General features: G+C 42.1%; 1 protein-coding gene across 1 annotated transcript; it reads left to right on the forward strand.

Moving 5' to 3' along the window:
* The first annotated feature begins 6614 nt into the window (after positions 1-6614).
* KCNG4 (potassium voltage-gated channel modifier subfamily G member 4) lies at positions 6615-19037 on the forward strand. Its single transcript, XM_087971430.1, has 3 exons — positions 6615-7826; positions 9455-10243; positions 17464-19037. The coding sequence occupies exons 2-3, from the start codon at positions 9500-9502 to the stop codon at positions 18244-18246; spliced, it is 1527 nt and encodes a 508-aa protein (XP_087827556.1). The 5' UTR covers positions 6615-7826; positions 9455-9499; the 3' UTR covers positions 18247-19037.
* The last annotated feature ends 5288 nt before the right edge of the window (positions 19038-24325 follow it).

The following is a 24325-nucleotide window of genomic DNA, read 5'->3' on the forward strand; positions in this document are numbered from 1 at the left end:
AAGGCACGGAAAAACTCACAAGGTTGGGAAGACACCAGGAACACAGATAAGCCACAATAACAGAAGATAAACTCATGTTTGCTCCCATCAGCTGCCGCACGCAGCCTGCCTTTCTTATCAACTGTCTTCCCAGCTGTGGCTAATGAAGGGAATCAGGGCCCTTTCCTCCCCCGTAAGCCACGCAACCCACGCTCCCTGTCAGCTGTTCGTCTTCCTCCTCAGATTCAGACTCCAACAGGGGCAGGACACTAGCCTTCTGAAATGATATTGTCTCATTTTATACACTAGCATAAAAAGCCTCAAAGAGATGCCATCTCACCTACTGTAAATCACAGGGTGCACATCTAAAAAAGCCAGAAGTGTAATCCCATTGTTATGGCTGCCATCTTTACTTTTTTTGTTGACCATGCTCTTTGGACATCCTTGAACTAGGGACAGGACCCACACTGCACCTTCTTTTTACCTGATTTATTGGTGTGTTTTTTAAAAAAACTCTTACGATCCCATTTATCTAATGTATTTCTTCATTGACCTAATTTACTTATCCTTTCGTTATCATGAGATGCCTACCGTCTTTGAGGTTCTCCAAGGTTTCTTGGACTGCATTCTGAAAAAGATCGGTCACCAGCATGAACGAAACCTAACATTTAAAGCTTCGTCCAACTTCTGCCTTTCCACCTTCCTATAAAACTCATGTCCACATTTACCCGGGACTTTGGTAGCACACCAATGCCTTATTAAATGAATCCATCAGTGCTAAAACCTGCAGACTTTGCGATCTACAGTGGGGGAGAGAAAAATTAATATGTTGGCTTTCCCCCCCTCAACTCTGTCTTAAATTCAGAAGTAAACGTCCAGGCATCAAATATTAATGTGATAAAATATTTAGATGTCCTCTTCTCCACTTCAGAGAGTTTTGTTCTTGTTCGCTAAAAGTGGTTGGCTGCAAGACTGCAAGAGGTGACCCTCCTTAACCCAGAAATATAAATTCAAACACCAAAAATTGTGCAGAACAATTTTGTTGTCTTCTACGTGCTTGCCTACGTGTTTGTGCAGAACAATATTGCCTTCTACATTATCGCAAATTGTGACATACGTTTGTCGTGCAACTTGTGTCATGATCAATCTCTGGGATATTCCTTTTGAAGGACTATGGCCTTCAGTGGTGGGATTCAAAAAATTTTAACTACTGGTTCTGTGGGCATGGCTTGGTGTGTGTGGGGCAGGGGAAGGATACTGCAAAATCCCCATTCTCTCCCCACCCCACTAACCTGCTTTCCAGCTCCGTTCTCCTGTGCAGGGCAACCAAAGGAGACCCAGCCAATCAGCTGGGACTCAATGGGAGGCAGAGAAGAGATGGGGTTGGCAGGGCCAGTCAGAGGTGGGATTTGCCAGTTCTCCGAACTACTCAAAATATCCACTACTGGTTCTCCAGAACCAATCAGAACCTGCTGAATACCACCTCTGGTGGCCTTTAAAAAAGAATTGTTCTGCCCAAACAGAACCTGCTCCTCTCCAATGGTCCTCTGTGATTCAAATATTTTCCATTATAGGTAGTAATAGCACTTGGACCTATATGCTGCTTCACAGTGGTTTATAGTCATTTCTAAGCAGTTTACAGAGTCAGCCTCTTTCCTCCAACAATCTGGGCCCTCATTTTACCAACCTCAGAAGGATGGAAGGCTGAGTCAACCTTGAGCTGGTCAGGATCGAACTGTTGGCAGTGGACAGAGTTAGCCTGCAATACTGCATTATAACAGGAAGGAAGGAAGGAAGGAAGGAAGGAAGGAAGAAGGAAGGAAGGAAGGAAGGAAGGAAGATGGCAATAGCATTTAGACTTATATTCTGCTTCACAGCCCTTTATAGCCTTTTCCAAATGGTTGACAGAGTCAGCCTATTGCCCCCAACAATCTGGGTCCTCATTTTACCAACCTTGTAAGGATGGAAGGCTGAATCAACCTTGAGCTGGTCAGGATCGAACTCCTGGCAGTTGGCAGAGGTTGCCTGCAAATATTGCCTTCTAACACTGTGCCACTATGGCTCCTGGTACTTCTTGATTTACAACCATTCATTCAGTGAGCATTCAAAGCTTAGTTTCCTCTTTCAAAGTTTTATAAAGTTAGGGGAACCTAGAATGTATCTGTAATTACAAGGGATTTTTGGGGGGGTGGAGTGTCTTTTTCGGGAGTTTTATTTGTTGTGTTGCGTTATTTTTCCTCCTCCCCCCCCCCCTTGCTCATTTTTATTTTATTTTATGTACTTTACATCAGTTTGAAAATGGGCTGCCTTGCATAATGTAATTATTTAAAGAAAAGGAACAATTCAAATAAAACATCTTAGGTTAAGACAGAATAGAAATTGTGACCCAAGTGATAAGATTGGCAATATTTATCCTGATTCTGGCATTGTTCCCACATTGGACAAGAGGAACTCATTCAAAAAGACATGTATAGGTTTCTGTTCACATTTCCCAACAATGTGAAATTTCAAAGTTGTAAAAACCCCTCCCCCCTTTGAAATGTAGGCAAAAATGCCCCCTGACCCCACTGTTGTGGCTCATGTGGAAATTGTGACTTTTGCAAAATATAGAATTCTTGACTCCAATCTGGTACTACAGCAGCTATAAATCAACAATTGACCCAGAAAATGACTTGAAAACATTATCTTTCATGCAAACACCATTCTGTTATAATTAACTCAACTCAATCTACCTACCTACCTCCAGATCACCTTTCAAACCCAGGCTCTGGAAGGTCAGAAGAAATCAGGAATGTCTTCCAAAAAAGAGAAGGCCAAGCCAGACTTTCAGAATCAAATATTCCATCCCTTGCCTATCAAACAGTTGTGTCTGCTTTAATTGCTTTGATCCTCATCTAGGCAATGGGGTCGCACGCTCTCTTTTGGAATAGATAATTTAGTAGAGATTTACAGTATATAACACTGGCATTCCTCCTGTTCACATGTGACAGCTCTTGTCAGGAAAGAACATCGCTGCTTCCAAATGCTGGTGAGTTTAGGAGAGCCAAAAAGAATTATATATATATATATAGAAAGAAAAAGAAAGAGAAAGAGAAAGAAAGATCAAGAGAGCAAGAGAGAGAGAGAGAGAAAGAGAGAGAAAGTGAGAGAGAGAAGCATCTTTTGGCACTTTAAAGGCTCAAAAAATGGTTAGGGCATAAATACAAAATAAACCTTCCAGCTTTGTAGTCCATCTGATTAAATGACCTAGAATCTAGAAAAGCTTAGATGATAATAAATGTGCTGGTCTTGAGATTGCCGCTTAAAATAAATCCTTTTTATTCTGGGAAAGTAGAAAAAGAAAGAGAAATTGTTTTCCCACCCCCAGACAGGATTTGCAGCATGTTGTAATGGACAGCAGGGACAATCTTGGGATTAGTATTTTTTTTTTTTTCCAAATCAGAGAGCAAGAATAAAAAAATACTTTAAAGAAACTGGGTTAAAATTCTGAAAGATCTTTGGTGATATTTTCCAGTGCTTTGAGTCCATTTTCTCTTTTGGGCTGGATTTTGTAGCACGTTGCAAAGATGATCAAAGGATTCACAGTGTTGCTTTTTGCAAGTGTTGAATATCATCTTGAGGAAATGGAGAGAACTTCAGGGTAATTTCCTTTCAGATGTGCAAAAAATGAGATTATGGAGAATTCATGCCAGCTGAGTCAAAGATAGTTTCAAAAATCTGCATTGCAATGTCATCCCTGTATCCTAGAGCACTCTGGTTTTTGAAGGATGTATTTGGTATTCACTGAGCTTGGTTGTTTTCTTGCAAATGTTTCATTATTGGTACCTAGTTTGGGTAATGAAACATCTCTAATAAAACCACCAAGATCAGAGAGCACCAAGGACCCCTCCTTTTAACCCTGAGCTACAGACATTCTCCTGTATTGCCACTCCAATTTTTGTCTTGTTTGTATGAGGCAGATGGGTGTTGTAGTATCTCAAAAAGCAGCTGTTAGCACCATTGTACAAAGATGCATCAGTTGTTCAATGATGTCGGGATGCCTATGACTTCACTTCTGTCCTTTCTCTCCCACCGACACCTACAATGATGACAATCTGGAGGCAGCTAAATGCCTTGTTTTTCATTCGGTTGATCATAATGTACCCGGGAAAGAAAAGTGGAGGAAAACAGAACAAATGCAAAACAATGAGGTTTTTTTTTTAAAAAAATTCTCCATCAGCTCTGCCACCAACACCTACAGATGTTTCAATCTCTCCCATCTGGTCTGGATAAATGCAGGAAAATGCAGAATACAAAGCACATACTTCTGCCACGGAGAAGAAATCAATAAGTGTGTGAAATATAAGAACCGACACATTTATTCCTTGCCAGTCCTGTGACTTACTTCCTTGTTGTTGTTGTTGTTTTTTTACAAACTATACATTCTGAAGATCGAACTAAAGTGAGATTTACAGTTCTTCAAACACCAAAATAGATTGTCTTGATAAGAGAACCCTCAAAAAAATATTTGTTTGCAAGAAGTTACATCTTCAGGGCCATCTGTAATGGTAGATCAGAATATCAGTGAGACCTGAAATGCTTGAATGTATATAGAGGTTCATTGGAGGTCTTAAAAAGAGCCCCCAAAGTGCTTTTTCAGGAGTCAACTGGACTTTCTTATTTGTTTGCTTTTTGAAGACATTTCACTTCTCATCTAAGAAGCTTCTTCAGCTCTGTCAGGATAGTGGGGAATGGAAGGATTTATATAGTATAGCATTGCGGTCTCTACAGACTTTTAGCTATAGAATTTGGGATGAACACCCTTTGAATGGTGTGGGAGTAGGAATGGATTTTCAGAGAAAAAATTGCAGACTACAAGAACCAGGAGTGATACTCAGGTGACCCTGAGGAGATAGATAAACCTCCAAGTGGCCTCAACGACCCTCCAAAAGGATGCAAATGACCAGCTGTGTCTGCAAGGAGTATAAATCCTTCCATTCCCCCACTATCCTAGTCAGAGCTGAAGAAGCTTCTAGGATGAGAAGCGAAATGTCTTCAAAAGAAAAAGCAAGAAAGTCCAGTTGCTTCCTGAAAAAGCTCCTTTGGGACAACCATGACCTGGAGGACTGAGAATCTCTACAGAGTCTTAAAAAGAAGTTTGCCGGAAACCCCTTTTGGATAATTTAGACTTTGACTTTTAGTATCAATGTTTCATAATTGTCCAGGTTCAAGACCTTTGCAAGAGATGGTTCTTTTGGTGAGCTGCTACCTTCAGAAAGCTTTCAATGGTTGCTGCCTTGTTTTGAAATGGTCTACTAAGACTTCCAACTCTGTTGTCTTTCTACAGCAGAAGTCCCCAAACTTGGCAACTATAAGACTTGTGGACTTCAACTGGTTGGAGAATTCTGGGAGTTGAAGTCCACAAGTCTTAAAGTTGCCAAGTTTGGGGACCCCTGTTGTACAGCCAAGCACAACTTTTCTTCTTCTGGCATCTTGGCCACCTGCTACTTCCTGTGTTCCTTTTTTTTATTACTGATATAATTTGATTGGATGCATTTAATGTTTGAATTATTGTTATTTGTAAGGGCTGGCTGTACTGTATAATTGACCCAAGTTTTCTGTCTAAGCTATGCCCACGCAAATTTTGGCAATATTAATTTTATTTGACCTTTTATTTCTTTTTGGCAATGCAGACTTGAAAACATTTCAGATGGCAATAGAATCTGGGGAAGCAATTTGGATTTATTGGAAAAAAACAAGATGTATCCAGGAATGAAATCTGCGGTGTGCTTTGTGTATGTCCATATTGTGTTTGGGATGGACAATGACAGAGGGCAACGTTGATAATGAAATCAGGTGCATGACAGGTAAAACTCCTGAAGAAAAGTTAGAACTGCAAAATTTTCTAGGATTCTTAAAGAAAAATCATTAATATTAAGTAGCCCATGGGGTAATGTTGTAGCAGAGATTTCTTCCCATGGGCTATATGAAGAGACAATCCTGAGCTATATGCAAGCATTTCCTTTTAATTTGGCCACCAGCGAAATCTTGAAAAAAATAATCACTTCAGCAGAGCTAAAGTCCCGAGACAGTTTGCTGCCTGAGGCAGAGATTTCATATGCAGAAACAGATCAGGCTGGTGGCACATTGTTACTTTAACCCCAGTCCCTGGCCTAAGCCCATGTGCCAAAGAGGCCAACCATGGTTTCCACTGAGTGGGAATGCACTGAATTAAAATAAAATAAAATCAGGGGCTGAATTTGGGCACTGAATTTGTCTAATGGTAGGACTGGTCTTGCAGGTTAATTTGCCTTTGAGAAGTCCATGACAAGGAAGGAAGGAAAGGAAGGAGGGAGGGAGGGAGAAAAGAAGGAGAGGAAGGAAGGGGAAGGAAGGAAGGAAGAGGAAGTGAGGAGAGGAGAGAAGGTGAGGAAGGAGGGAGGGAAAGAGGGAGGGAAGGAAGGAGGAAAGGAAGGAGGGAGGGAGAAAGGAAGGAGAGGAAAGAAGGGGAAGGAAGGAAGGGAGGGAGGAGAAGAAAGAAAGTGAGGAAGGAAGGAGGGAGAAAAGAAGGAGAGGAAAGAAGGAGGAAGGAGGAAGGGAGGGAGGAGAGGAAAGAAGGTGAGGAAGGAAGGAAGGAAAGAGGGGGGAAAGGAAGGAAAGAAAGGAGGAAGAAAGGAAAGAGAGGAAAGAAGGAAAGATTCTAGTGCAGAAGCAAGCATAGTAACATTAGAATATAATGAAAAAAGTTGTGGGAATTGAATGGAATATTGCCAACATTTCTGTCTGTCTGTCCAGTGTGTGTGTATGTGTGTGTGTTTACAAATATACATAACACACTCACAAATTTTGTCAGCATTCCTAAACACCTGCTGACTTTTTGTCCAAGAAAGACCCTTGGTGCGCACGGGTGAAAATGTCTGCACCGAGTGGAAAGTCAAACCCAGCCACGTGGGGACGGACGATGCTCTTGAACCGAGCTTCCCCAAACGTGGAGACGTTGCATGCAATCCTACACCTCCCCCCCCCACTCCCCCACTTCCCATTTTAGGAACTGAATGGGGCGGGGAGGGTGACTTTTCACCTAGCAAACGGTTGACTCCTTTGATCTCTTATTTTGGCCATTCTTTCCCCCACCCCAGCTCCCTAAATCAAATTTTCTCCGTCCTTTGTCCATTCTTGTTTAGCATGTTTGGATCTTGAGTTAGTTGAAACATTTCACCTTAGTCGAAACCTCCTGACTTCCTGAGAAGAGGAAACCCCCAAACCTTCTGTTTGGGGCACCTCCAAAGTCAAAGAAAAGCAAAGGAATTGCATCCTTTTGAAACTGTCAAGAAGGTCAGCCAGGCAGAGGACTGTTTTCCCAAATTATCTTGGCCAGCCTCAACTCCACAATAAACGTCCGCTTGACTCTGATCGTCCCCGACTGCTGTTGAGTGGTTGGTTCTCCTGCATTCAGCTCCAGGAAGGAAGGACTGGAGGATGCTGGAAAGAGGGGAAGGGAAAGAGGATTTCTGAGTCCTTCCTTCCCTCCCTCCCTTCCTTGCCTTGTTCTGGTCCACGCTGACAATCTCCAGGGAGAAAGCAAAGCTCCCCTGCCTGCCTTTGGCTTCAGAAGAACATCCAGCTCCTGGGAAGCTCCTGCTCCTTTGCAGAAAAAGCCAAAGGAGGGAGGAAAAATGCTTGGAGATCTCACCTTCAAAGCGAGAGATGCAGATCCCTGATGGCTGACAAGAGCTGCTTATTCTCTCTCTCAGTGGAATCCAGGCGACAGATGTCGATCGAACTGTCAGTCCCGCTCAGCAATGCAAATCCACCTCCTGCTCTGGTTGGAGAGGGAAACCGCTTGCATGCAGCCGGTGTTTAGCGCAGTAAGTAACTTTGGGAAAGTTGGTTTAGGAATGGCTTTTGGCTTGCTGCAGGGCAAGAGAGGGACTGAAGGACAACAAGGTCCTGTTGATGTTGTTTTTTCCCCAGTTGGGTTATGGTTTACCAAGTCCCTAGAGGCTCAGAAACCACACAGAAGGCTAGGCTGCCTTCCGATGCATGGAAAAATAAATCCTGCAAGATTGATTTTCTGTTCTGGTCAACCAGCCATTCCCAGTTGTGTGGTTCTACAGCATCCTCTTTAGAAGGAACAACAAAAATAAAAAAAAAGGATTTAATGTCTCCAAGTGCCAATTTTGGGGGCAAAATCATCCTGTTCTACCATACCAGGTTGCCTTTGGGAGATTGTGTAAAAGCTCGGGAGCCTTCAAAATCTCTCTAATGCTGCTATCGTTAATGTACAACCTTAGGGTTACTTTCAGCAATATTTCTATTAAAAAGTCATCAGGGTAATTTGGGGGGGAATCGTATGCAAGTTTGCAACTTTCTCCAGAGCTGTTCTGCGGACCCTCGAAGGACACCCAGTAGCTTGGCAATTTCGAAACTTGAGGCTGTTCTCAATTTTGCGTGATTAGCTGCAGATGTTCCCTTCGGTAAAAGCAAAAGCTTAATCAGTCTGGAATTAAATAATCCTGACAGGTTTTTGCCCAGCTGATGATCTGAAAATGCAATCAGCTTCTTCGTTTAGCAAAAACGGCTAGGAATTTCTTCGGGCTTCTGTCGGCCGTTATTTTAAAACAAGCCCCTGTTCACTGTGTCCAAGATTTAAAAAAAACAAACATGAATATGCAAAGTATCCAGCTAAGGATGGGCAACTGTGATCGTAGTCTTCCAAAGCAGAGAAACCACGAAGGTCTTTATTAACTCCTCCTAGATATCCTTTGTCCCGGAAATATTGCCATCTAAGTGAAAATTGATTTGCAATAGATTTGGGTCAAGCGAGCACAATCCTCCCCTTATCAACCTAATTAATTTAGCGTGGATCCAGCTGTGGGAAAGTCCCCAATTCGGATAGCTTAAAAAGAATGAGATGAATGCAAGTATGGATTGGTCGGCCATCGGTTAAAGCATCTCCCGTACAAAGGACCATTTGTCTCTGGAGAGTAAGTGACAGGGTCAACCAGCGGAGGGAAATCAATTCCTTTATATCTAGTGGATGAACTTATTTTGACCTACTCTGTTGGAAAGTGGGGCAGATGGACTTTCTGATGCTGCTGGGTGCTCTTATTGCTTGTTTTCAATTGAGTGAATGTGCCCACACTGGAATTAGTTCCTTCATGGGGCCCATCGAGCAATGATTCCTACAGGTGATTTCCTTGAGGTGGTCTTCATGTTTTAAATACTAGGCAACTGCTCTACTCAGGAGGTCTCTGAGTCAAGTCACTTCCACACAGCCTGGGGATTTCCACTCCTGAAACTGCAGATCTGGTGGCAGTCTGTGCTTGTCGTGCCACAATGCATCAGGCAGCATCCTCTGTTCTGGAATGACTTAGATGTTCTCCGAAGCAGAGTTGAAAGAAAGAAAATTGGTTATGTTGATTCTTTATCTCAAGGTGACCACAGTTCTGTCTCTATTAACCTTCTTTTTTCCCCCCCTCTTCCCTTTTGTTAGCATTGTTCAGATGCTGCTTCAGCTCCTCCATGATCATCCTGAGAGATGCCTGTTCTCGCTGGGAGCAAACAACACGACAACGGTTTTGCTTCCAGCAAATCTTTGAGCCATCTGCTTCCCATCACAGGGGACAAGACTCCACCCACCAAAGGGGTCCATTACCAGAAGGTCCGGAGAATTTACTGCTCTGATCAGCTCCGAGCCATCGATGGCAATAAGGAGGTCATGATCAATGTTGGTGGCAGCAAATACCTCCTACCTTGGAGCACACTGGATGAGTTCCCTTCTTCCAGGCTGAGCAAACTGAAATCATGCAATAGCTACGAGGAAATCACCCAGATCTGCGATGACTATGATGAAGACACTCATGAATTCTTCTTTGACCGGAACCCAAGTGCTTTTGGGATGATTGTCAGCTTCCTTGCAGCGGGGAAACTGATGCTCCTTCACAATATGTGTGTCCTGTCCTTTCAAGAGGAGTTAAAGTATTGGGGGATTGCAGAGTCGAGGTTGGAGAACTGCTGTTTCCAGAAGCTCCTTCAAAAGGTGGAGGAACTGTCGGAGGAGCACAAAGAAGATGAACTGCAGAGGGCCAAGTTGATGGCCTCTGCCCAGAAGGAGGAGACCAAATATGGTCGTTTCATGAACAATTTGAGGGACATGGTGGAAAACCCCCAGTCAGGTCTCCCTGGGAAAATATTTGCTTGTCTCTCCATCCTCTTTGTGACAACCACAGCAATAAGCCTTTGTGTCAGCACTATGCCAGATTTGAGAGAAGAAGAAGACAGGGTAAGGATGTCCTACTTGCCAAATAAATCAAGGATGCTCAAGAGACCATTAGAATTTAGAGCAGATATTTCATAGCTGTCTCTTGGCAGGAGTGTTCTCTGTATCTATGGACCTATTCCTGCTCGGGATAGGTCAAGGGTCAGGGTCATACCACACATCTGGATGTCTGGTTGAGCAGGTTGGCTTTGTGTTACTTGGACATGGAACTGTCCAATGTTGGGTAGCAAAGCCTCCTTTCTTGGCCCCTGAATTTCTACACATTTCTTGAAACGATGAGGGACAAATAGCAGCTTTGAAAGTGTAAGGGCTCTATACACTTAAATCATGCCTTACCCCATCCCAAATACTACCCAGTTGTTATTTTAATTTAAGGCTCTCTCCTTCATTAGAAAAAAGACTTTGAAAGTTGCTATCATTAAGACTAAACCAGCCATTCCCAACCTATCAGCCACCACAAATACCGCAGGGTAACTTCTAATATCTCCTGCCCGCTTAATAGTGGTTGGTGGGTAAACAGGTCTTGTAACCACAGTCTCAAGCAGCTCTGAGCTAGAGCCAACTTTGTGGAAGGCAACATCCTGTGAACACAAAGTTCTCTGACCAAACTCTAACTGCCCAGCATGCTGAAAAGATGGTGAGGACCATGATCTAGAAGAGAGAGAGAGAGAGAGAGAGAGAACTTCAGCAAAGTTCAACCAACCTGGATCTCCAAGGCAAACTCCCCTGATGTGGTGCCCTAACAAGTGGGGTAGGACTACAAATTCCAGTATTGCCCAAATGACCAAAAAGCCACTGTTTTAAGCCTATTGATGGAGGTAGGCTGACGACTTCCTTTGTAAGGGTTAAGTGGGGTTAATTTCAAAGAAGTGACAATATGCTACTCTTTAATTTCTGGTCAATGTTTGGATTTCATAATCAAGTTTTGATTTGATGTATGTGACTAGTTAGTCATTGGGCATCCTAGATGGAACACCTTCCATCCAGGGTAACTAACTTGGTAGACTTCATCTAGCAATACTTTCTGAGTAAACATGCCTACCATCTAGAGTTAGACTTTGGGATTGGAGGTAGAATCCAAAAACAGGAACGTGGCTACAAAATCCCACCTTGCTGCAGGTGTTATTCAAGAGTCATTATTTTCTTCTTCTTCTTTTGCATTATCTGACTGTGGTCCACACATTTTTGCCCACCACGGGGGGGCTGACATTGAAAAAGCCATGAGGCTTTGAGTTGAACGATCAAGATGCAAAAGGAATGTTGACATGGTCGTCTTCAGCATCCCTTTGCAGCTTGATCATTTTACTTGAAGGGGAAATGTTGGAGGTGGATGAGGACACCTGAAATTCCACACATCGCTTTCCTCGATTAGTGGAACTCAACAGGACTTGTTTCTTGAATGTTGTGCTGTCAATCTCCCGTTTCCTCTGAGAAAATGCTGTCACTGATCTGAAACGTCCTAACCTCAGGGAAGTGCATCCATGTGGAGGCATATTTTAATGACAGACGGAGGAAGCAATTCAGCTTTCAGATCAAAACAGTCTTTGATTGGCTCTGAGTTTTACAAGAAGAATATTTATGTTCTTACATGTGTCGGTCACCTGTAGAGACAGAAATGGATGGATAGGCAGAAAGGATGTGTAGATGGATGGATGGATATAGCTTTTCTGAATGCTTCCATCCGAGGCATGCATTATGGATTGAAATCCCCAATGCCAGGGGCTTTGAGAGAATCAGAAAGGATGAAAGGGAGAGTGAGTAAAGCTGACAATGGAAGCACAATAATATATCTGGAAGATGTTGCTTCTTTTATATATATATATATTTATCTTTCCATTTTCTCTCAAGGCAAGGGATGGCAAAGAGTGGGAAATTTTCATAGGGAAATGAGTGTGGAGAAATAGGTTACCCTTTCTTTATGATTGCCAGCTGACCTGAAATAACAACAGCAATAACAACAAAAAACCAACCAAAAATAACTGTGTCTGTCTCTCTCTCTGTGTGTATGTGTGTGTGTGTGTATGTTAACAAGGGGAGGATCTGCAGAAATCAGCAGGAGGTATTTTTGACAACAAGGTGATGAACAGGTTCATTGCTCAGGTTCATTGCTCAATGTTGGTTCAATGCCCAAAGAACAACAGAAAGAGGTTGAAAAATGGATGGGACGGTGCTTTAGCCCTCTACCATGGTCCTGAAGAATTCATTATGGTTTGGATTTGATATGGTGACATCCTTTAATTTCATCCATCCATCCATCCACCTATATATCTATTTATCAACCTCCCTCCCTCTCTCCCTATCTACCTACCTACCTATCTTCTTACCTACCTATAATCTATGTCTCTCACTATCTCTCTTTCTCTCTCTCTCCCTCCCTCCCCCCCCTCTCAATCTATCCAGCCATCCAATTTTGACATTGCTCCATACATTCAACGTTCGGTCACCTAATGTTGTCACCAAGGGTCCCCTTTTCCAAGATTGTGCCAAAGGTGTTCTTGCAATTTCACCTTGTAACCAACTTCAGATATAATAACATGTCTAAGGCCAAGCCAAAATCTTGATGTGCCAAATCTTTGGATCTTAATGTGCTGGCACACACAAAAAATGGGGGAGGGAATTCTGGAAACATCTCCCAAAACTGTGAAGAGGAAGAGTTGTCCTTAGCATACCTTTTAAAGATGGATATATCTTTTTCTTAAAAAAAAGAACCCCCCCCAAAAAAAAACCCTACCATCCGATTATGCTTTTCCTGGTTTCTATACCACCATATCTGCCAAAGGTTTATCCACCTATTCCGCTTAAAAGATTCGTGTCACACAGTCTAAAGCTAAAGGAAATTAAACTTAATGGCTGACTGTGCATTTCATCCCGGTCGGTCTTTTCAACATCCAGTGTGCTAGTAGTGATCATATCATACTGCCTGTCATATTCTATCAAAACAGTTTCATCCTAATCTCTTTTTTTCCCCCTGCTACAGAAATGAGCTTAAAAAATATTTTCTTTTTAGGTGGAACTCCCTTTTTTAAATTTCCTAATGCTTTTCTAAAATCAGATCTCTGCTTTAGGGGGGAGGGTGGTAGTTGTATAACCTTTATTGTTAAATAGCATTACTAAATAAAACCTTCCCGGTGATCCATAAAGAACTGTTCTTACTGGGGCTTATGGATTTATCACTCCAGGAAGAGGGAGAACGTAGACTTGCATTTGGTGCTGCTACATACTGTAGCTTCCTACTAATAGTTTTTTTTTTTTTAATTTGCCCAGTTCTCACCTCAAATGGCTTGATTTAGCTTGGATTAATTATTTAAATATAACCAGCAATGCAGAAAAAAATGTGACTCAGAGGCCCTTGTAATAGGAATACGGCTGCAAAAACTTTCAGTCGTTTTCAGATGGCAAAGTGATAGGAGAATGTTAATGTCAAATACCCAATCCTTTATTGAGGAAAAATCTCTACCAATTTTATGGAAGGAAGATGTCAAATCAACTCATAGAAAAAGAAATTGCCTTCAAAGTTGTGGAAGCATCATCCCTGGAAGCTTCCAAGAAGAGACTGGACTGCCATTTGTCAGAAATGGTGTAGGGTCTCCTGCTTGGGTGGGGGTTTGGACTAGATGACCTACAAGGTCCCTTCCAACTCAGTTAGCAAGAATAAAACTGAAAGGATAAACCTTCAACATATCATTAATCCATCCAGGTTTTTTTTTTAATTCCCTAGTTAGCCAGTTGAAAGATTTGAACCCAAAATTGATTCTCACTCTTCCACTCTGGCTGAAATCATCATATTCAGAAATACTAGCAGTCTTCCAATGTTTGACGGGCTGTTACAGTAAAGATGGGGTCGAACTATTCTTCAAAAGATTTGAGGATGAGACAAGAAGTGATGGTTGGATGGTTGGAATCTAAGAGATATCCAACCTTGATCTAAGGAGAAATTTCCTGAAAGTGAGAATAATTAATCAATGGAATGGCTTGCCTCCAGAATTGGTGGGTGCTTTATCACTGGAGGTTTTCAAGAGGACATTGGACAGCCATTTGTCCAGGATGGTATAAGGTCTTCTGCTTGAGCAGAAGATTAGACTAGAAGACCTCCAAGATACTTCCAACTCTCTTATTCCGTATTCTGTCTTTATTGTTGACATCTATAACTATATTTATCTATCCCAGTATCACCTATATCCAGATATCTTGATTAATCTTGAAAGTACTAAGGAGGGATAACTCTAATTAAATCTTGATTGGAAGACTGCCAGAAATTGATTGGGTTCCAGATAGACCAGAAAGTCTGGAAGAAAACATGTGACAAACCATTTCTGTATAGTTGGCAAGAAAACTGCATTTTTGGGGTCCATAAGTCAACAGGAGTTGAACTGAATTCAAAGGAAACCTTACGTTTCTTCATTTCTGGATCCAAATTCTGGATCCAAACAAGGAACTATTTTTTTTATCAGTTTTTCAATATCTGCTTCACCGGTTGAATGTAGCTAAAATGAACTCTCCATTCTGTAGCAAACCCATCAATGTTTCACGCTGGTCTGCTTTTCAGAACTTTCTTCAGATGCAAAATATTCTCCTGGCATGGTAGACAGTGTGAAATTGCTCCTCTCTTACTACTTCCCATCAGGCAGATCCCACATTGAGAAGAAATTTCCGTGGATATGCCAGTTTCAGGGAAAGAATTCCAGTCTGCACCACACAGGGTGCTCAAATACTATAAGGATGCAGGCTGGAAGCAGTCCCATTACCTTCAAAGACCATTTGATGGCATTCAATACTGCACTTAACGTGCTGTATTTTTGGTCTCGTTGTGCGTTTATTAAACCAGATGGGAATAGCAACAAGGATTAAATAGTGGAACCAGTGCAAAGTCCATTTCTGAAATCAAAACAGGGGAATTATCAACTTTGCATGACTGTTGAGTAAAATGTGCTTGTAAATCAAGAGTTTTTTACTAGCATGCCTTATAGGGTTGGAGATTTCTCTGCTGAGAATTAGAGGAATACACACACGCACACACACACACACACACACACAAAGAGTGTTGATTCATTCATCTCTTTATTTGTCATATTTCTTTGAAAAAATCTTTTCCAGATGATTTAGAAACCTTGTCATCCACAATTTATTCTGAATACACCAGTTTCATGAATTCTGGAAGGTGTTAGTCTGGGGAGAGTAAATATTTATGACCAGCCAGTCTGTCTAAAACTTTCAGCTAAATTTTTCCAGCAGATCTTCTTCCAAGGAATACATTTCCTAAAATTACACAATTAAAACATGCCAGCAAAGCCCGACCTACATCCTTGCAATAAAATTCCAATCCAACCCACACCCCTGCAATGCAGGGTTTACTTCTTATGAATTTTGTCTCTTGTCAATTGAGCAGAGCTAGCTAATTGGTACAGCTTTATCCATTTCAGTGTGTGTGTGTGTGTGTGTGTGTGTGTGTGTGTGCGTGCTCTGAATGAAAGGAATATTAATTAATTGTTTACAGTAAATTTACAGAGCTTGTAGGGAAGAGCACAATTTTGCTTTGGATACTGGTAAGCTTTTTTTGCAGGTTGGAGGGTTTGGACTAGTGATCGCATCAAATTAATAATCATAATTTTCATATGGATGGAGATAGGCAGACTGATACTGTAGACTGGATGGATGGATGGATGATGGATAGATAGACAGACAGGTAGACACAGATAGATACTGTAGATAGATAGAAATAGATGATAGATGGATAAATGGATAGATTAGATAACATAGATAAATTAGATTAGATAGATAGATAGATGAATGAATGGATAATAGATAGATAGATAGATAGATAGATAGATAGATAGATAGATAGATAGATGATAGCTAGATGGATAGGGATAAATAGCTAGAGAAATGCCTAGATAAAATTGATGCATGCATGCATGCATGGATGAGAGAGACACAGAGAGACACACACAGAGAGAGAGACAGAGACAGAGACAGAGACAGAGACAGAGAGACACACACACACACACAGAGAGAGAGACAGAAACAGAGACAGAGACAGAGAGAGAGAGAGACACACACACACAGAGAGAGACAGAAACAGAGACAGAGACACACACACACACACACACAGAGAGAGACAGAGAGAGAGACAGAGAGAGAGACAGAGATAGATAAATAGATGGATAGATAGATAGATAGATAGATGATAGATAGATAGATAGATAGATAGATAGATAGATAGATAGATAGATAGATAGATAGATAGATAGATAGAATAGATAGATGTTATTTTCACAGGAAAAGCGTTTTATGAAATTCCAAATATAGCATCTGGCTGGTAGGAGGCTAGACCATGAGATAAGATCACCCACATGGAGCTCTTCCCCAGGGGATCTTGGGATGTGACATTTAGTGAGGAGCAAGGGAGATATTTCATAGGAATCCCCAACAACAACACCAGATGGCTTTCTGCTCAGTTGTTGGTCTTCCTTGGATGCTGTTGGCCAGATCTTTAGCTGGAAAGGCTCTTGATTTGTTTTTGCAGAACTGGCCTCATGTTCTTCAATGGTCAAGATGCTTCAGGGACCATACAAATAAATACACAGGCCAAAACTGCCAATTCTGCTTCTATTGAACCAGACAGCTCATGGGGTATTGCATATTCCTAGAAACCTTTGCCATTGTTTATCTCCTCTTCCTATAAGGGACTCTCTGTGAGCAAGAAATATATATATTTGCTTCCAAGCAGTTCAGGGCATGAAGAACAATGAATTTAATATTGTCTTCCCAAAGATGACAATATTAAATTCATTGCTCTTCTTGCCCTGAACTCCATTAGGAAGGAAACGGTTGTATTGCCTCTTATTGTAAGTGATGGAAATCCTTCAGCTAAAGGAGTGGCTTAATGAAAAGGAATGAGCTAATGCCCCTTAATGGTTCTCATTTTAAGATAGGGCTGTATTTTCATTGCTGTTAGAATGCTTTTGACTTCTTTAAGAAGATTCAACGAGTTGTGCCTTTTAGCCCAGATAGATATAGATAGATGGTATTGAAGGAATGGCAGAGCCATTCTGGGTGTGGAGTGAAAAGAGGGATTAGCTTAGAATCCTTACATAGCCACAAGCAAACGAAGTCCAACCCCTCTTGAGGACCATTGACCCTGATCACCCTAAGCAGCAACTGATATCGATTAAAATGGCAGGATTCTAATATTATTTTGGCTTTTTCCCTTTTCTGCACCCCAGGGTGAATGTTCCCAAAAGTGCTACTACATCTTCATCGTAGAGACCATCTGTGTCGCCTGGTTCTCCCTGGAATTTTGCCTTCGGTTCATCCAAGCCAAGAGCAAGTGTCAGTTTTTCAAAGGTCCTTTGAACATCATCGACTTCCTGGCCATTTCTCCTTATTACGTCTCCCTCATCATGGGGGACGATGACGTTTTGGAGAACGACCACCGTCCGAGCGGGAGCTCTTATTTTGAGAAGGTGGGTTTGGTGCTACGGGTCTTACGGGCGCTGAGGATACTGTACGTCATGCGGCTCGCGAGACACTCGCTGGGCTTACAAACCATCGGCCTCACCGTGCAGAGGTGCGCTCGTGAATTTGGCCTCCTGATGCTCTTCCTGTGTGTGGCCATCACTCTGTTTTCTCCCCTGGTCTACCTTGCGGAAAGCGAATCCGGCAAGGTCCTGGAGTTTACCAGCATCCCAGCCTCCTATTGGTGGGCGATCATCTCCATGACTACGGTGGGGTACGGGGACATGGTCCCGAGGAGCGTTCCAGGCCAGATGGTGGCTCTCAGTAGCATCTTGAGCGGGATTCTAATTATGGCCTTTCCAGCTACCTCCATCTTCCATACCTTCTCCCATTCCTACACGGAGCTGAGGAAACGGCACAAGCGACTCCATGCCCAGCTCACGAGAATCAAAAGTGCCAACACGATCAGCGAAAGGGATACCTTCAACGAGAGCGAGAGCTTTGCTTCAGACGATAGCGAATACCCCATCAAGTACATTTTCAAAGGATAAGGCTCTTCTTGGCCACGGAACGTGGACTTCAAAGCTACCACCACAGCCACCACAGCCACCACCACCGCCACCGTTTTGCCGGGTGTCCCTCCCAAAGATGATAGGTAGTCTCCAGCTCTTGCAATCCATCCTTCCAATCAACACCTTTTTGCTGACATGCAACCACGGATGTTTGAGGGAGCCCAGGCAGAAATGGACAAGATTACCATCCAAAGAGTGGAATGGAGACTATCAAATCCTGTTGCTGTCTTCAGCATGGAACAAGAAACCTGACAGTTGGGCCTATCAAGCGGTGGTCCTAAGACAGCCTTTTAGTAAATCGGGAATTTGCAGAGGACAGAGTTATAAGTCCCACCTTCTCCGTTGGACTGTGTTAGAGACGATAGAAGTTTGAGTCCTGGGCTTTCAGAGTTTGCCAGAGCAACAATGCTGCACTAAACTGTCACAAAACATTGCTAACCAAACCAATTTGAAATATCCTTCCTAAAAGGGAGCTTACGCAGACAAAATAAAAGTGTTTTTAAACGTGTGCTGATAGAATCTTCCTTTTCTCCATTTTGCACACACATTTTGCACGCACACAGATTAGAAGCTCGATCAAATATGCCTCTATTTTCACCCATGTTTTCTATCAATTTCTTGATGGAAGGACAGAGTTCCAGTGGTGCTTGGGCTGATGTAAAACACACTTTGCATGTGAATTGCAAATAATTTAGTTCAAAGGACCCCCTCTCACTACTGAAGTCACTACAGAAGACTTCTATTTTTGAAAACATCATTGTAGTTTTTTTTTTAAATTGGCTGGCAACCATTTGAATGAGATGGTCTAATCTCCTGCCTTGAGCAAGAGATTAGACTAGATGACCTCTGAGGTTCCTTCCAGCCCTATGGTTCTACCTTCTGGGTTCTATGATTAAAGATAAACCGGTCAGAAGCCATTTTAAAGTTGTTTGAGGTTTCTTCTTGCGTTGTTCAGTCCAGCCAGCGGAGTGCTGGTTTATCCTTCCTTTTCTTCTGTTTCATCTTTCGTGTGCTTTCTTTCTGCGTGTATATTTTTTCTCCGTTCTGAAAAGGAAGCAATATGTTGAAAAGAACACTTTGTACTTATGTGATTTTATTCTGTCTGTCTGATGGTACAGGCAGTCGTAATCAGCAACTATTGGGTCAGCAAAAAACCACAGTTCACATCATTTCACCATCAGGCTTAATTAAAAGAACAGTTTTTGGCATCTTGGCAATCTGCCCTAGTTTGTCGGTTTGCACTGTTGCATTGCTTCAAAGAGACTTTATGTGTTAACAAGGATTTAAAAAAAAAAGAAAAAAGAAAGAAACTACAGCATAGCCCTAAAAGAGTCTATCGCTTCTTATCTTTTAAACTTGGTTGCCTCATTGCAGAAGTCTTTGGGGCTCAACACTACTAACCACTATTAGGCCAGGGTCACACATTGCTATGAATAAGCCAGTATTCATAGTTTAAAAACCCACATGGATTTCCTCAGCGTGCTGAGCCAGATTGTTCTGGGGTTTTCAAAAATGTTCTGGGGTTTTCCAAAGCTTGGGACAATTTTGGGGTAAAAAACATGAGGTAACACATCCTGGTTTTCAGATGTCCTGCCTGGCCACCATTTTGGATCAGAAAGAGATCATACAAAGAAGCTTTGATAAAATTTAGCCTTCCTTGTGTTGGTTTGTAAAATGGCAGTGGACCCAATGATTAACTAAGCCCGGTTACTTAACTTTATTGAGCACTCCTGAGAATTAAAAAGGAAACAAAACAGATGGGTTGAATTACTGTAATTATTGTATCTCTTCCTTTGTGCAGAAGAAATTTCAGACTCCTGCTGTTTTGTAACGAAGCTGAAAGTTTCCGATTTCAGTGGAATCGATGGGGGGAAGGTAGCATTTCAAACCAGGATCTGGACTGCCAAAAAAACTTTCAGTGGAGCCTGGCCAAGATCAAGCTAGATTGGAACATTCAAGTTAACATAGGAAGATGTTCTTCAAGCGGTCACTTGGAGCTGATGGGAAGCTGATGGAGATGACAAAGAGTTTGGAGATCTAAAGAGTTCCGCCCAAAGACACCAGGAACAGAAAGGCTACCAACAGGACATTGAGAAGGAGAAGGAAAATGCATTAAGATTGTCATAATGATAAGATGCAGAGTAGTTTTTAATATGAATGTAATCATAGCAAGACATGTATACTAAATATAAATATTTGCACACGATATATGTACCCAGTCAACACACTGTATAATTGGAAGATGGATTTGTTGTAAAATAAAATAAAAGATGTTTAAAAAAAGAGAACGAGAAGAAGGAGAAGGAGGAGGAGAAGGAGGAGGAAAAAGAGAAGGAGAAAAGGGAGAAGTAGGAAAAGGAGAAGGAGGTCAATCTAGTTTATCTGTATTGTGTCGAGCAACCTGGAAGTGGGGAGAACTGGCTTTTTTATGGACTTCAAAATAAGATCATTGAAATCTGGGTATATGGACAACTGCATCATCTCTGGTGGAATTCTCCAGGGGTGGTTTCTGTAAATATGTCTTATCCTCCATTTTTTATCCTGCCTGCTCCACTGCATTCTTCTCTTTTGTTTCCAGATGTGGGAGGGCTGAATTAAAGGGATGTGGCAACCTGGGAGCCCTCTCTTTATCACCTTCCACCGCTGGTGGGCATGGAATCTCTCTTGAAATCCTGACAACGAAACAAAACGCCTCTTTCATGAAAAACAGCCCATGAATCTGGTCAAGGACAAACTGAAAATCAGATAAGCCTTGGGGAAGGAAGGTCAAAATTTAATCCCCCCCAGAAATCCCCGAAATCCTTCAAATCTCCCAGCTGGAAGTGGTTTCAGAGCCAAAAATATGTGTGTGTATTTCTGTTTCGTCCATCTGTCTGTCTGTCGCCATCTTCTGTTTGCAGGGACAATCTCTGTTTTTTTCTCAGCTGCAACAATTCTTCCTTTTCTCTATCTCCTTCTTCTTGGGCAAGATGAGGGTTGCCAGCCTGCAGAATAGTTGAGCTCTGACCTTGAGAAGGAAGTGGGCAAGGAGGCACCATTACTCAGCCTAGGAAAGTTTTAAAAAAAAGGCTGGAGAAAGAGCCTCCACATAGTTCTGCCTTGAAATTGTCCTCAAGGACAAGGTCTTCAGAGGCTTTCAAGACTCTGTTATGCACCCTATAATTTCTGGAATCTTGGCAGTCTCTGTTTCTTAACTTGGCCCACCTTGAAGACCTGACCCGACAAGAGTTTGGAAGGCAACCAAGCTTTTCTTTGGTCAATTATTTCTATATTGTTCATCTCATTTGAAGATATTCCGGTGCCCCGAAATTTTGGCAGATCAAATCAAGATGAAATAGGTTCCAAGCAGGGGTGGGTTTCAAATTTCTTAACAATTGGTTTTGTGGGTGTGGCCTAATTTGTCGGTGTGATTTGGTGGCCATGTGACTGGGTGGGTGTGGCATGCTGACTGGGCGTGGCTTGGGGGTCACATGACTGGCTGGGCATGGCTTTTATGTAAATATTGTAAATATTCATGTAAATATTGAATTTTTTTATTTAAAAAAAGAGCAACTTTTACCCAAAATCAGGCAAAGCAGGCAGGCAGATTGAGTTGCTTGCAGAATCACAGGTTCACTCGCAGATCTATCTTTCTGCAATCTGCTGCCTGAATCTGCACTGAAAAATAGAAGTTTCCGTCGTAAGGAAGGTTCAGCTCTGATTTCAGGCCACTTCTCTCCCCTTCCCCAAAAGGCAAAGCAGTTCAACAGCGATTTAGATTAGCAGAAATCTGATGGTTTCCTGCTTTCTAGCTAATCTAAATCACTTGTAACAGTTGATCGTCGGAATAGCTGATCGTCAAAATAAAAGGAAAAATAACAACTTATCAAAAATTAGGCGAACAATGCAGGCAAGTTGGATGGCACGCATGCAAGATAAGGAGTCACTGGGTAGAGCAGGGTGTGGTGGGGAGGGGCGGGCCAGCCAGTGGCACGATTTACCAGTTCTTGGAACTGTGTAGAATCGTAACAACTGGTTCTATAGAACCGGTCCGAACTGGTAGAATCCCACCCCTGATTCCAAGACTGGGGGAAGTCCCTCATAACTTTGAATAGTTGCTAAGTGGCCGGTTGTAAGTCTAAAATGATCTGTAATCTCACAATGAATGCAGGTTTGACTTTGCTGTGTTTTTGGGATGAGTGAGTAATAAAACTCACTCCTAGTTCTGCCATTGGCAGCGTGAAGCTAAGAGCTAACAAGACCCCAGTAGCTTCTACTGGTTTTATTACTTCCCTGTTGAGCACAGCTGGGGGTTAGTAACCAACATTTCCCATTAATTACTCCTTGAATAGCCTTTCTAAATCGGTCTGATCCCTCTTTTGGTTCCCAGGGTGGGGAGAAGCTTCAGCGGGTTGAATCCATCGTTTTTGTCTCCTTTAATCTCGAACTGCAAGAAAAATCCAATTTTGCTGTGGACAAACATCACAAGAATCAAAGGGGAAGGAAGCCACCCATTAAACCGATGGACAAATCATCATTGGTAATTAGCGATTGCTTCAAGCAAGGATGTAAGTAGGGTGGACATCTTTGACCAGTGGCCCTGAGTTTCATATGACCTCTAACCCTGCCTTTTCTTGGGAGAGGCCTCAGAGTTGCTCCAACTGCTGAAAAATGGTGTTTTTCCCGCCATCCTCAGCGGGAAATTCATGGAGACGGTGATGTAATCTAGGGTTCCTCTGGTTTGAGAAGCAAAGAAACACCTAGATTGGCAGAGAGAGAAAAAGTATAAAGTAGTTTTTCTGTGCCATAAGCAAATGAGCATCTTTGTACTTTGGGGTTTCTATTGAACATGAAGCCACTAGGATTTTTCCACAAATTTACCAGGAGTCTTGAAAAAATGTGGCTAAATTAACTTCCTTCTTTCCTCCCTCCCTCCCTTTCTTCCCCTCCCCTTCTTATTTCATTTAATTTCCTCCCTCCCTCCCATCCATCCTTATTTCATTTTCTCCTTCCTTCCTTCCTTCCTTCCTTCCTTCCTTCCTTCCTTCCTTCCTTCCTTCCTTCCTTCCTTCCTTCCTTCTTTCCTTCTTATTTCAAATTCCTTCCTTCTCCTTATTTCTTTTAATTTTTTTTTCTTCTTATTTCAAATTCCTTCTTATTTCACTTTCCTTCCTTCCTTCCTCTTATTTCAACTTCCTCCTCCACCCCCTTCCTTCTTATTTCATTTAATTCCTTTCTTTCTTATTTCAACTTCCTTCTCCTCATTTCATTTTCTTTCTTTCTTTCCTTCCTTCCTTCCTTCCTTCCTTCCTTCCTTCTTTCCTTCCTTCCTCTTATTTCAACTTCCTTCTCCTCCTCCTTCCTTCTTATTTCATTTAATTCCTTTCTTTCTTATTTCAACTTCCTTCTCCTCATTTCATTTTCTTTCCTTCCTTCCTTCCTTCCTTCCTTCCTTCCTTCCTTCCTTCCTTCCTTCCTTCCTTCCTTCCTTCCTTCTTCTTCCTTCCTTCCTCTTATTTCAACTTCCTCCTCCTCCTTCCTTCTTATTTCATTTAATTCCTTTCTTTCTTATTTCAACTTCCTTCTCCTCATTTCATTTTCTTTTTCCTTCCTTCCTTCCTTCCTTCCTTCCTTCCTTCCTTCCTTCTTCCTTCCTTCCTCTTATTTCAACTTCCTTCCTTCTCCTTATTTCATTTAATTTCCTTCCTTCCTTCCTTCCTTCCTTCCTTCCTTCTCTTCCTTCCTTCCTTCCTTCCTTCCTTCCTTCCTTTCTTCTTTCCTTCCTTCCTCTTATTTCAACTTCCTTCTCCTCCTCCATTTCATTTTTCCTTTCTTTCTTTTTCAACTTCCTTCTCCTCATTTCATTTTCCTTCCTTCCTTCCTTCCTTCCTTCCTTCCTTCCTTCCTTCCTTCCTTCCTTCCTTCCTTCCTTCCTTCCTTCCTTCCTTCCTTCCTTCCTTCTTTCCTTCCTTCCTCTTATTTCAACTTCCTTCCTTCTCCTTATTTCATTTAATTTCCTTCCTTCCTTCCTTCCTTCCTTCCTTCCTTCCTTCCTTCCTTCCTTCCTTCCTTCCTTCCT

This window comes from Notechis scutatus, chromosome 9 (assembly GCF_049901735.1).
Source record: "Notechis scutatus isolate UNSWTSFEM ecotype Mainland chromosome 9, rNotScu1.2, whole genome shotgun sequence".
NCBI lineage: Eukaryota > Metazoa > Chordata > Lepidosauria > Squamata > Elapidae > Notechis > Notechis scutatus.

Bases quoted from the DNA above. Each gene is read 5' to 3' on its own strand.
- KCNG4 (XM_087971430.1), top strand. From the start codon at position 9,500: ATGCCTGTTCTCGCTGGGAGCAAACAACACGACAACGGTTTTGCTTCC. The intron at 10,244-17,463 runs GTAAGGATGTCC...TCTGCACCCCAG, and splicing joins TGAGAGAAGAAGAAGACAGG to GGTGAATGTTCCCAAAAGTG.